Source organism: Pseudophryne corroboree, chromosome 4 (genome assembly GCF_028390025.1).
Source record: "Pseudophryne corroboree isolate aPseCor3 chromosome 4, aPseCor3.hap2, whole genome shotgun sequence".
Lineage (NCBI taxonomy): Eukaryota > Metazoa > Chordata > Amphibia > Anura > Myobatrachidae > Pseudophryne > Pseudophryne corroboree.
In genome coordinates, this window is record NC_086447.1 from 873,526,420 (window position 1) to 873,540,161 (window position 13,742).

Sequence of the window (13,742 nt, forward strand, 5' to 3'; positions counted from 1 at the left end):
AGAGAGTGGCAGAGAGAGGCAGGGAGAAGGGAGTAACAAAGAGAGAGAGAGACTGGAATAAGAGAGTGGCAGAGAGAGGCAGGGAGAAGAGAGTAACAAAGAGAGAGAGACTGGAATAAGAGAGTGGCAGAGAGAGGCAGGGAGAAGGGAGTAACAAAGAGAGAGAGAGACTGGAATAAGAGAGTGGCAGAGAGAGGCAGGGAGAAGGGAGTAACAAAGAGAGAGAGAGACTGGAATAAGAGAGGGGCAGCAAGAGGCAGGGAGAAGAGAGTAACAAAGAGAGAGAGAGACTGGAATAAGAGAGTGACAGAGAGAGGCAGGGAGAAGGGAGTAACAAAGATAGAGAAACTGGAATAAGGGAGTGACAGAGAGAGGCTGGGAGAAGAGAGAAACAAAGAGAGAGGCAGGGAGAAGATCGTAACAGAGAGAGGGGCAGGGATGAGAGAGTAACAGAGAGGCAGGGATGAGAGAGTAACAGAGAGAGAGAGAGGCAGGGAGAAGAAAGAAAGAGAGGCAGGGAGAAGAGAGAAAGAGACTGGGATAAGAGTAACAGAGAGTGGTCGGTATAAGAGAGCAATAGAGAGAGGCTGGTATAAGAGTAACAGAGAGATGCTAGGATAAGAGAGAGTAACAGAGAGAGAGGCTGGGATAAGAGAGAGTAACAGAGAGAGGCTGGTAAAAGATAGTAACAGAGAGTGGTCGGTATAAGAGAGCAACAGAGAGTGGTCGTATAAGAGAGTAACAGAGAGTGGTCGATACAAGAGAGTAACAGAGAGAAACTGGGATAAGAAAGTAACAGAGAGTGGTCGGTATAAGAGAGTAACAGAGAGAGGCTGGGATAAGAGAGTAACAGAGAGAGGCTGGGATAAGAGAGTAACAGAGAGAGGCTGGGATAAGAGAGTGACAGAGAAAAGGTTGGTATAAGAGAGTTTCAGAGAGTGGTCAGTATAAGAGAGTAACAGAGAGTGATTGGTATAAGAGAGTAACAGAGAGAGGCTGGGATAAGAGAGTAACAGAGAGAGGCTGGGATAAGAGAGTAACAGAGAGAGGCTGGGATTAGAGAGTAACAGAGAGAGGCTGGTATAAGAGAGCAACAGAGAGTGGTCGTATAAGAGAGTAACAGAGAGTGGTCAATATAAGAGAGTAACGGAGAGAAGCTGGGATAAGAAAGTAACAGAGAGTGGTCGGTATAAGAGAGTAACAGAGAGAGGATGGGATAAGAGAGTAACAGAGAGAGGCTGGGATAAGAGAGTAACAGAGAGAGGCTGGGATAAGAGAGTAACAGAGAGGCTGGGATAAGAGAGTAACAGAGAGTGGTCAGTAAAAGAGAGTAATAGAGAGTGGTCGGGAATAGAGAGTAACAGAGAGTGGTCGGGAAAAGAGAGTAACAGAGAGTGGTCGGGAAAAGAGAGTAACAGAATGGTCAGTATAAGAGAGTAACAGAGAGAGGATGGGATAAGAGAGTAACAGAGAGGGGCTAGGATTAGAGAGTAACAGAGAGTGGTCGGTATAAGAAAGTAACAGAGAGGCTGGGATAAGAGAGTAACAGAGAGATGCTGAGATAAGAGAGTAACAGAGAGTGGTCAGTATAAGAGAGTAACAGAGAGAGGCTGGGATAAGAGAGTAACAGAGAGTGGTCGGTATAAGAGTAACAGAGAGAGGCTGGGATAAGAGAGTAACAGAGTGGTCAGTATAAGAGAGTAACAGAGAGTGGCTGGGATAAGAGAGTAACAGAGAGAGGCTGGAATAAGAGAGTAACAGAGAGAGGCTGGGATAAGAGAGTAACAGAGAGAGGCTGGGATAAGAAAAACAGAGAGAGGCTGGGATAAGAGAGTAACAGAGAGAGGCTGGGATAAAAGAGTAACAGAGAGAGGCTGGTAAAAGATAGTAACAGAGAGTGGTTGGTATAAGAGAGTAACAGAGTGGTTGGTATAAGAGAGTAACAGAGTGGTTGGTATAAGAGAGCAACAGAGAGTGGTTGGTATAAGAGAGCAACAGAGAGTGGTCGTATAAGAGAGTAACAGAGAGTGGTCGATATAAGAGAGTAACAGAGAGAAGCTGGGATAAGAAAGTAACAGAGAGTGGTCGGTATAAGAGAGTAACAGAGAGAGGCTGGGATAAGAGAGTAACAGAGAGAGGCTGGGATAAGAGAGTAACAGAGAGTGGTTGGTATAAGAGAGTTTCAGAGAGTGGTCAGTATAAGAGAGTAACAGAGAGTGATTGGGATAAGAGAGTAACAGAGAGAGGCTGGGATAAGAGAGTAACAGAGAGAGGCTGGAATAAGAGAGTAACAGAGAGAGGCTGGGATAAGAGAGTAACAGAGAGAGGCTGGGATTAGAGAGTAACAGAGAGAGGCTGGGATAAAAGAGTAACCGAGAGAGGCTGGTAAAAGATAGTAACAGAGAGTGGTTGGTATAAGAGAGTAACAGAGTGGTTGGTATAAGAGAGTAACAGAGTGGTTGGTATAAGAGAGCAACAGAGAGTGGTCGTATAAGAGAGTAACAGAGAGTGGTCGATATAAGAGAGTAACAGAGAGAAGCTGGGATAAGAAAGTAACAGAGAGTGGTCGGTATAAGAAAGTAACAGAGAGAGGCTGGGATAAGAGAGTAACAGAGAGAGGCTGGGATAAGAGAGTAACAGAGAGAGGCTGGGATAAGAGAGTAACAGAGAGTGGTTGGTATAAGAGAGTTTCAGAGAGTGGTCAGTATAAGAGAGTTTCAGAGAGTGGTCAGTATAAGAGAGTAACAGAGAGTGGTCAGTATAAGAGAGTAACAGAGAGTGATTAGGATAAGAGAGTAACAGAGAGAGGCTGGGATAAGAGAGTAACAGAGAGAGGCTGGGATAAGAGAGTAACAGAGAGGCTGGGATAAGAGAGTAACAGAGAGAGGCTAGGATAAGAGAGTAACAGAGAGAGGCTGGAATAGAGAGAGTAACAGAGACTGGTCGGGAAAAGAGAGCAATAGAGAGTGGTCTGGAAAAGAGAGTAACAGAGAGTGGTCAGTATAAGAGAATAACAGAGAGTGGTCAGTATAAGAGAGTAACAGAGAGGGGCTGGGATAAGATAGTAACAGAGAGTGGTCGGGAAAAGAGAGTAATAGAGAGTGGTCGGTATGTGAGAGTAACAGAGAGGGGCTGGGATAAGAGAGTAACAGAGAGTGGTCGGGAAAAGAGAGTAATAGAAAGTGGTCGGGAAAAGAGAGTAACAGAGAGTGGTCGGGAAAAGAGAGTAACAGAGAGTGGTCGGGAAAAGAGAGTAACAGAATGGTCAGTATAAGAGAGTAACAGAGAGTGATTGGTATAAGAGAGTAACAGAGAGAGGCTGGGATAAGAGAGTAACAGAGAGGGGCTGGGATAAGAGAGTAACAGAGAGGGGCTGGGATTAGAGAGTAACAGAGAGTGGTCGGTATAAGAGTAACAGAGAGAGGCTGGGATAAGAGAGTAACAGAGTGGTCAGTATAAGAGAGTAACAGAGAGAGGCTGGAATAAGAGAGTGACAGAGAGAGGCTGGGATAAGAGAGTAACAGAGAGTGGCCGGTATAAGAGAGTAACAGAGAGTGGTTGGTATAAGATAGCAACAGTGAAAGGCTGGGATAAGAGAGTAACAGAGAGAGGATTGGATAAGAGAGTAACAGAGAGTGGTCAGTATAAGAGAGTAACAGAGAGATGCTGGGATAAGAGAGTAACAGAGAGAGGCTGGGATTAGAGAGTAACAGAGAGAGGCTGGGATTAGAGAGTAACAGAGAGAGGCTGGGATCAGAGAGTAACAGAGAGAGGCTGGGATAAGAGAGTAACAGAGAGAGGCTGGGATAAGAGAGTAACAGAGAGTGGTCGGTATAAAAGAGTAACAGAGAGTGGTCAGTATAAGAGATTAACAGAGAGATGCTGGGATAAGAGAGTAACAGAGAGAGGCTGGGATTAAAGAGTAACAGAGAGATGCTGGGATAAGAGAGTAACAGAGAGTGGTCGGTATAAGAGAGTAACAGAGAGAGGCTGGGATTAGAGAGTAACAGAGAGATGCTGGGATAAGAGAGTAACAGAGAGAGGCTGGGATTAGAGCGTAACAGAGAGAGGGATAAGAGAGTAATAGAGAGTGGTCGGTATAAGAAAGTAACAGAGAGAGGCTGGAATAAGAAAGTAACAGAGAGTGGTCAGTATAAGAGAGTAACAGAGAGATGCTGGGATAAGAGAGTAACAGAGAGAGGCTGGGTTAAGAGAGTAACAGAGAGAGGCTGGGTTAAGAGAGTAACAGAGAGAGGCTGGGATTAGAGAGTAACAGAGAGAGGCTGGGATAAGAGAGTAACAGAGAGTGGTCGGTATAAGAGAGTAAAAGAGAGAGGCTGGGATAAGGGAGTAACAGAGAGTGGTCGGTATAAGAGAGTAACAGAGAGAGGCTGGGATAAGAGAGTAACAGAGAGTGGTCAGTATAAGAGAGTAACAGAGAGTGGTCAGTATAAGAGAGTAACAGAGAGAGGCTGGGACAAGAGAGTAACAGAGTGGTCGGTATATGAGAGTAACAGAGAGTGGTCGGGAAAAGAGAGTAACAGAGATTGGTCAGTATAAGAGAGTAACAGAGATAGGCTGGGATAAGAGAGTAACAGAGAGTGGTCGGTATAAGAGAGTAACAGAGAGAAGCTGGGATAAGAGAGTAACAGAGAGAAGCTGGGATAAGAGAGTAACAGAGAGAAGCTGGGATAAGAGAGTAACAGAGAGTGGTCGGTATAAGAGAGTACAGGACCTAGTTATAAGAAAAATATTTGCTGCTATTTCCAATATTTAGTATCACCTGAATGTATGAGGGAGGGACTGCAGCAGAAATCTCTGATACCAGCTGTGAACCTCCAGTACCAGCGGCAGCCACAGGTTTCTGTGGGGGATGCGATGATGCCAGATTGATCAATTTCCAGAATGCAAAGCTGAAGATGGCGGTAGCCCACAGTAGTCTATGGCTGCACACTGCATGTGCAGCTGGCAGAGGGATCCCCCAGAACCCTCTCGGGAAATGAGCGCTGTGTATGTGTGGACAGCAGGACCGCGCATGCGCAGTATTCCCACTCCTATACGGAGCACATAGCAGGGATGGGCACCTTTTGGATCCCTTCTCCCTGCAGGTGCTCAGTGATACATTCGCCCGGTACAACCTCACATTGCTGTGCGATCCTAGGAGCTAATATCGCACCCAGATTGCATTGAATATGCAGTTAATGATACAAGGGACCCTAAAAAGAGAGAGACAGGGATAAGAGAGTACAAGAGAGGAGAAGAATAAGGACCGACAGAGGTTGGGATACTAGTAACAAAGAGAGGCTGAGATAAGAAGAAACAGAGAGAGGACAGGATAATAGTAATATAAAAAGGCAAGGATAGGAGAGAGAGTAGGTGTAAGAGAGAGAGAGAGAGAGAGAGAGAGAGAAGTTAGGATAAGAGAATTGCTGTGATAAGAGAATAACATAGGATGGTATAAGAGAGAAAGAGAGGGTCAGAGATAACAACGGGTGGTCTTCTGTATGCCGAATGTCGGGATACCGGCGCACAGTATACCGGCGCCGGAATCCCGACACCCGGCATACCGACAACTATTCTCCCACGTGGGGGTCAACGACCCCCCTGGAGGGAGAATAAAATAGTGTGCCGTGCCCGCAGCATGGCGAGCGCAGCGAGCCCGCAAGGGGCTCCTTTGCGCTCGCCACGCTGTCGGTATGCCGGCGGTCGGGCTCCCGGCACCGGTATGCTGGTCGCCGGGAGCCCGAGCGCAGGCAAACCGTACGACACCCATAACAGCATAACAGAAAGAGGCAGGGATAACAGAGAGAGGTACGGATAGCAGAGTAACTGAGAGGAAGGGATACGAAAGAGAGAGAGCGAGATAGGCAGGGATACCAGAGAGACAGAGAGAGGCAGGGATACCAGAGAGACAGAGAGAGGCAGGGATACCAGAGAGACAGAGAGAGGCAGGGATACCAGAGAGACAGAGAGAGGCAGGAATACCAGAGAGACAGAGAGAGGCAGGGATACCAGAGAGACAGAGAGAGGCAGGGATACCAGAGAGACAGAGAGAGGCAGGGATATGAGAGACAGACAGAGAGAGAGAGAGAGAGAGAGAGAGAGAGGCAGGGATATGAGGGAGACAGAGAAAGGCAGGGATATGAGGGAGAGAGAGAGAGACAGAGGGAGGAAGACAGTGATATGAGAGAGATGGAGAGAGGCAGGAATAAGAAAAAGAAAGATGCAGCGACAAGAGAGAGAAACAGACAGAATCTTGGAAAAGCCAATAACTGAGAGGCTGGTATAATGGCAAAATAGAGTGACAGGGAGAAGAGAGAGAGAGGGGGGTCAGGATAAGAAAGTAACAGAGAGAAGCTGGGAAAAGAGAGATAGAGACAGGGATAAGATAGAGAGGCTGGGATAAGAGAGATAGAGGCTGGGATAAGAGAGATAGAGGCTGGGATAAGAGAGAAGGAGACAGAGACAGGGATAAGAGAGACAGAGAGACAGGGAGGTTGGCATAAGAGAAAGAGAGAGGCATGGAAGAGGGAGAGAGACGGAGAAAGGCTGGGATAAGAGAGAGACAGAGAGATGTAGAGATAAGCGAGAGACAGATAGGCTAGGAATAATAGAAAGACAGAGTCTGGAATAAGAGAGAGACAGAAAGAGGTTGGGATAGGAGAGAGACAGAGAAGCCAGGGTGAGAGAGAGACAGAGACAGAGACACACAGAGAAGCCAAGGTTAAAAGAGAGACAGAGAGAGGCCGGAATAAGAGAGAGACATAGAGACAAAGAGAGGCTGGGACATGATGGAAGCAGAAAAAAGTCGGGCTGGGATAAGAAAGGAAAAAGAGAGAGGCTGGGATAAAAGAGTAACAGAGAGAAGCTGGGATAAGAGAGGCTTGAATAAGAGATGAACAGAGGCCTGGATAAGAAAGAGAAGGAAAGATGCCAGTATAACAGAGAGAGGCCAGGATAAGACAGAGGCAGACAGAGAGGCTGGGATAAGAGAGGGACAAAGAGAAGCTGGGATAAGAGACAGATTGGGATAAGAGAAATACAGAGACAAGGCATAATAAGAGACAGAGGGGCAGATGTATTAACCTGGAGAAGGCAGAAGTGAGGGGTCTATTTATGAAGTAGTGAAAAGAGTGGAGAAGTTGCCCATGGCAACCAATCAGCATTGAAGTATCATGTATAATTTGCATACTATACAATTGTACGGAGCAGCTGATTGGTAGCCATGGGCATCTACTCCACAGGCTCACTTATCCACTCTTTTCACTGCTTTATGAATAGACCCCTGATAAACCAGTGATATGTGCAAGGTGATAAAGGCACCAGCCAATCAGCTCCAATATGTAAATTAACAGTTAGGATCTGATTCCCTATGCCTTCTCCAGGTTAATACATCTGCCCCATTGTCTGGCCCATGGACAAGAGGAAGGAAGAATCTGGCCTAAAGGTGGGTACACACTAATAGATATATCTGCAGATATATCTATGGACGGATCGGGCAGTGTGCTGTGCATACACACTGCCCGATCCGTCGGGGACTGACGTCATGAACTGGGCGGGCGTGTACACACGCCCGCCCAGTTCAGCTGTCAATCACCGCCGCAGCATGTGTACGGGCGGTCGGCCGACCGCCCCGTACACACACAGCGACGCGCCAATATATCGGTAGATATATTGGCCATCGGCTGTGCTGCGCGGCCGACGCGATACGTCTGTGAACGACGGAGTTCACAGACGTATTGGCCGTACACACTGGCCGACGGTCCCGCGATATATCGGCCGTTCAAGAGAACGGCCGATATATCGACCAGTGTGTACGGGCCTTAAGACCAGAGGGAGACAGAGACCAATCTGGATCGGCCTGGGATATGAGAGAGACAGAGGGGCTTATTCTGAATTATGACATTTAGATCTGAGAGCAAACACAAATTGAAATTAGTGTAAAAGTAAAGCTGTTCAGCATATCTGGACTACATGCAAAAGCAGACGGTATTTAGTCTGCAAGCAAAATAAATATGTTTGCACACCTTGCATTGCAACATGGGATGTTCCAGATATTCCTTCTTTTTTTTTTAGTGAGCTCCCAAGTCAGAATTAGCCTTAAGGTGGGTACACACAGATACAATCATTACGCCATCCATCTGATATTGAAAGAATCGGCAAAAATGATTGTATCCGTGTGTACGCAGCGCCGATGCAGGAGCGTATGTCAATAAACAGCTTACAACGCTCCTGCAACGGCAAGGATCGAATGTTCAATTCTTATATACTGTTTCATTTCTAAAGATTTGAACCATACCTCCCAACACGACCCTCTCCAGGAGGGACAGAATGCTCTGCTCCTGGACTTCCCGCTTAATTTATGATTGCCGGCACCTGTGCTAAAACACCTTTCTTATCCATTAACCTGTTCGAAAAAGGTGCTGGCAATCACAAAGTAAGAGAAAAGGCCAGGAGCAGAGCATTGTGTACCTCCTGGAGAGGGTCATGTTGGGAGGTATGTTTGAACATCTGATCCAATAGAAGCCCACAGAGCCGTAAGTAGACTTTTTTTGGTGCCCTGTGCCCGAGAGAGAATTTGCGCCCCCCCCTCTTCCCAATCATTTTTTTCAAGGGGATATAAGGCGCATGCCTTGTGGGGAAGGTGCATGACAAGATTGATCCCAGAGAAAGCCCATGCTAAGTAATACACACACACATTTTCTAGACCACTGCAAGAAAATAGATTTGGACACAAATCCTCTTTATACCACATTTATGCCCTTAGTTTGAGAGCTCGTTGTTATTCAGTTACAATACCCTTTTTTAAATAACACATTTCAATATTCTGCCATACCCAGGATTCACACCTATAAAATGTTGGATTCTAATGAAACACACTACTCATTGAGGTATTTGATCCTGCATAAAAACTATGGACACTATACGAAGCTATTAGTACTTTATGAACATCTATGTAGTATCTCTTGCAGCCACATATCCAATCTCTTGCAGCCACACACTACATAGATCTGATCAGACGCAATGCTGATAATTTTTTCACTAATTACAAAATAAGCTTCAAATAGTTTGAATTCTCTATCTTAGAATTTATCTGACTGCAGTGTAACAAGAAATGGGTTTGAATCCCGGGTAGGTCAGCATCTTGAAATGTAATAAAGGACAGTGTGACTGAATAACAAAGAAATCTCAAGTTGAGTTCATGAATGCTGTATAGGTATTAGTGACAAAAGGGGTCAGGGTAGGAGACAGGGGCAGTTAGGAGATGCTGGGCTTTAAAAAAGGGGGGACGTTGCAAGTGAAACTAATTAAAACAAATAATTGGCAACTTCTGCGAAAGCACCCCCTACCCTGCAGCGCTATATGTGGTGCCCCCTCCGCACAGACCTAGATACGGCCCTGGAAGCCCATCATAGCCCTGCACACATTGTGCTATAGTCTGCACCGTGTGTAGCTGGAAGGGGGTCATGCCACTGACACGCAGGACGGATGATCGGGAAAGTTACCCACCTACAGAGAGAGGCCTGATGCAAGCTTATAGACTACAGAGTAATATACAGTACATATATAATGGTATTTGGGTCACACTGGGATATATATGGTGGCTGTGTGTTTCATCAAAGTCCTGCTGTTTATTATAATTTAAAAATAAACGATTTGTTCTGATCGTAGCACATCCCGGTCCCCACATGTGTCACTGAGAAAGTTGGCCGAAAACGCACATTCCAAGAGACAGACACGAAACAGACTTGTCCCCGGCTCAGCTATGTACTGATTAACACACTAAACCTTCATGGGACTACAGGAGATCGTTACCACCAATCTGTCTGTAATTAGCCTGATGAAAACATTCAAGCATAGCTGAATGGTCTCATCAGGGGAGAGATTAAAAGTCACAACTGCCTAATGGTGCATAAAGGTTTTACATAGGCTTACCATACTGTCCCTTTAAACCGGGACACTCATGAATTACACAGGGTCTGTTGCTGGCTGACTTCAAGCCTGCATTTCACCTGGTTTTATTCAGCCACTGAATCCCTGGCCATTTTTTCAATCCCAGGTATCGTGATTGAAAAATGGTCAATTCCCGGAAATTGGTTTGTTTCCAGTGTCAACGCCCCACCCCGAACACATAATACCACCATGATACCTGTGAGGCAGGGTGGGTCACTTCCTCCGGTTCGGTGAGGTCTGTGTGGCGCAGCGCGACCTCTGACTTCACGTCATGCTGCGCAGGGGGAGCCGGAAGGAGAGAGACGGTGAGGTCCACGCGGTGGGTGGAGGGCTGCGCAGCGTCACCTCTGATTTCACGTCTCACTGCGCAGGGGGAGCTGAGAGGAGAGAGACTGTGAGGTCCGCGCAGTGGGTGGCGGGCTGCACAGCGTGACCTCTGATTTCACGTCCAACTGTGCAGGGGGAGCTGGGCAGCGTCTGAGCCTCCTGAGGAGGCTCAACGCTGCCCAGCATTAAAAAAAACAAAGGACCGCGTGATCCCAAAAATACCCGGGATTGGAGCTTCCAAATGAATCCCGGCCAACTATTTGGCCTAAATCCCAGGATCCCGCCAATCCCTATCCCATAATTGGCCACCCTACACAGAACCTGTATAATGCATGAGTGTCCTGGTTTAAAGAGATAATATGGTAAGCCTAGCTTTCTGTTACATTGGAAACAAAGACAAAAGCCATTATAATCTCCATATCGCTCCACAGAACGGCTAACAGTGTACCGCCAATGTGTAATAGAAAGGAAAGCAACTCAATGGAACAACACTTCCCTCTAGACCTGTGACTGTGCCGCTCAATCTCAAGTTTTCCCAACAGGTCATGTTTTGTGGATTTCTTGTCTATGGAGGCAGGTGAGATGATTACTGACCCAGCAAAATAGATGAACTCACCTGTGCATGGTTAACGAAATCCACAAAACATGACCTGTTGGTGGTACTAGAGGAGTAGAGCACGCCTGCTGTGGTCTGTAACCTCTCGCAGGCAGGGCCCTCTGTCTCACGTCTGCCCTCCACGTCACCCTTTCGAACACTGTTCATCCTTTGCAGTATCTTGAAATGCATGATTTGCACATGCCGCGTACTATATACCTGCTCTGGGAATTTACACACGTCCTGCCCTGATGCGCAGCTGGTCACACGTGGTTTGTACGTTCATGTGTCTTATATCTGTATTATTTTACTATTCCTTGCCTGTACGTCGCTGTGAAACTTGGGGCACCTTATCAATAAACTGGTGATGACAATCCCATTAAACCACTAGATTGTTAGTTTCTGGAGCAGAAGCATTGATCTTACATAGGATTACCATACAATGGGGGTCATTCTGAGATGATTGGTAGCTGAAAATGTTCACTGTGCAGCGATGATGCAAAAAAAAGTCACTTCCGCGCATGCGGCGCAATGCGCACGCGCGACGTACTTTCACAACGGGCGATGTAGTTTCACACAAGGTGTAGCGAAGCTTTTCAGTCGCACTGCTGGCCGCAGAGTTATTGACAGGAAGAGGGCGTTTCTGGGTGTCAACTGACTGTTTTCAGGGAGTGTTTGGAAAAACGCAGGCGTGCCAGGGAAAACGCAAGTGTGGCTGGGCAAACGCAGGGCGTGTTTGTGATGTCAGAACGAGAAATTAACAGTCTGAAGTGAACACAAGCGCTGAGTAGGTCTGAAGCTACTCTGAAACTGCACAAAATGATTTTGTAGCCGCTCTGCGATCCTTTCGTTCGCACTTCTGCTAAGCTAAGATACACTCCCAGTGGGAGGCGGCATATCGTTTGCATGGCTGCTAAAAACAGCTAGCGAGCGATCAACTCGGAATGACCCCCAATACCTTTAAACTGGGACACTCATGAATGACACAGGTTCTGTGGCTGGCTTAATTCAAAGCTGCATTTCACCTAGTTTTAATCAGCCACAGAACCTGTGTCATTCATGAGTGTCCCGGTTTAAAGGGATGGGGTGTGGTAGGCATAATCTTACACCCCAACTGTGAATGACTCAAATGTAATCTCTAAGGGGCCCTACTCACTGGCCGACCCGCCGCCGAGCTGCCCGACGGCGGATACGGCCGACGAGCGACCCGGCGGCGGGGGGGCAGTGACGGGGGGAGTGAAGTTTCTTCACTCCCCCCCGTCACGCGGCTGCATTGAAGTGCAGGCAAATATGGACGAGATCGTCCATATTGGCCTGCATGCACAGCCGACGGGAGACCAGCGATGAACGAGCGCGGGGCCGCGCATCGTTCAACGCTGGAGTCTCCACACTGAAAGATATGAACGAGTTCTCGTTCATTTATGAACGAGATCGTTCATATCTTTCAAAAAATCGGCCAGTGTGTAGGGCCTATAAGAGAAACCTCTCACTAGATTGTTAGCTCCTGGGACAGCATTCACGGATTACAAATCGAGCATTGTTTTAGAATATGCAATCAATACACAGCAACATAGACTTTCCTGCATATTACATACAGCTCTATGATAAATAACTGTGAAATCTCTCAGACAACAGGTTACCCCGATTATTATGTATATATTATATATGTGTTTACGTATACGGCCCCCAATTACCCAGCATCCACATTATCAAAAACAATTCCTTATTAGCACAACTCATTCTTATAATAAATATTTTTTCCTCCTTGCAGAGATTGACTGGAGGATGTTTCCAAGATACAGGGAAGTAACGTGATATTACAGACAGGATATCACGAAATGCGTGGCGTTCTTGGCTGGAAGACCTCTTACCTTGGCATAAGTGGTAGCTGGGGCATTACATTCCACTGTGCTGACGCTCCATGGATTTCTCACGCTCCAGTCACATGGGATCTCAATGGCATCTGGAGAAAAATGTCTTAATCCCCGACTGTTATTGTTATTGAAGTTCCCATGTGAGTTTTTGGCTAGCACCCTGGGGCTCAGTCTCATAGTCCCCTCTCTGTAAGTGGCATCCTTGTGTCTGGAGAGTGTAATCTTCTTGATGGAACGTGCTAGAGAACTATTATTATCATCCATGGAACCAGCAGAGTAGACAGCCCGCCTCTGAGGCGGTGAGAATCTACAGGGAGATGAATTGGCCTGGGCCAAGTAATGAGACACACGGTCACTGAGGTTCTGGGACATAGAGGCGCCGTCCAAGGCTTCAGCACCAGGCCCGCAGGTAGGTAAGTCTGGACATTTTGGTGTCGAGAGTCTTGTGCCGATGGTGAATGGCTGCGCTTTTCTCATCATACTCTGAGACATTCTCGGTACGTTCCTCAGCTGGAACTCACAGGGTTGGTCCTCACGGAGTCCTGGAGAAAGATGGAATATATCATCATCTAGACTCTGTAACCCTTCCATAATACTAATACATAGACATCAGGATTCTCAGACCATTCCCTAATCCAAATATACAGACATCGGTATTTTCACACCCTAATACCCCTTTTCCACTGCTGAAATAACCTGGGTTATTGCCCGATTAACCTGGGTCGTGGACCAGTGAAAAAGGGTCCCCAAAAAATATCTAAGCTGGGTAATGAACAGGGTTGGACTCTGGACGAACCAAGGTAACGGGGCACAGTAAACAGGTAACCCAGGTCATCCGGCCAGGGTCCCATTAAAAGCATAGCGAGAGCCAGCTCACAGGCGATGATGTTATCTCCAAGTGCAGGTAGAACAGTTAACACTGCACAAGCGTGCAGCATGAAAGAGGGCAACCCAGGAATAACTTGGATCGCAGCAGCGGTGGGAACGGAGTC

The 13,742-nt window shown here is 46.9% G+C and overlaps 1 protein-coding gene across 3 annotated transcripts in view; it reads right to left on the reverse strand.

The window, feature by feature from the left end:
- LOC134910596 (spectrin beta chain, non-erythrocytic 5-like) overlaps positions 1–13,742 on the reverse strand; it is a 188,481-nt gene that overhangs the window by 145,915 nt on the left and 28,824 nt on the right. For all 3 annotated transcript variants that reach the window (XM_063918821.1, XM_063918820.1, XM_063918819.1), the window contains exon 3: positions 12,748–13,292. In XM_063918821.1, the coding sequence (XP_063774891.1) occupies positions 12,748–13,242 (495 nt within the window). In that variant the 5' untranslated portion in view covers positions 13,243–13,292. The remainder of the gene's footprint in view (positions 1–12,747; positions 13,293–13,742) is intronic.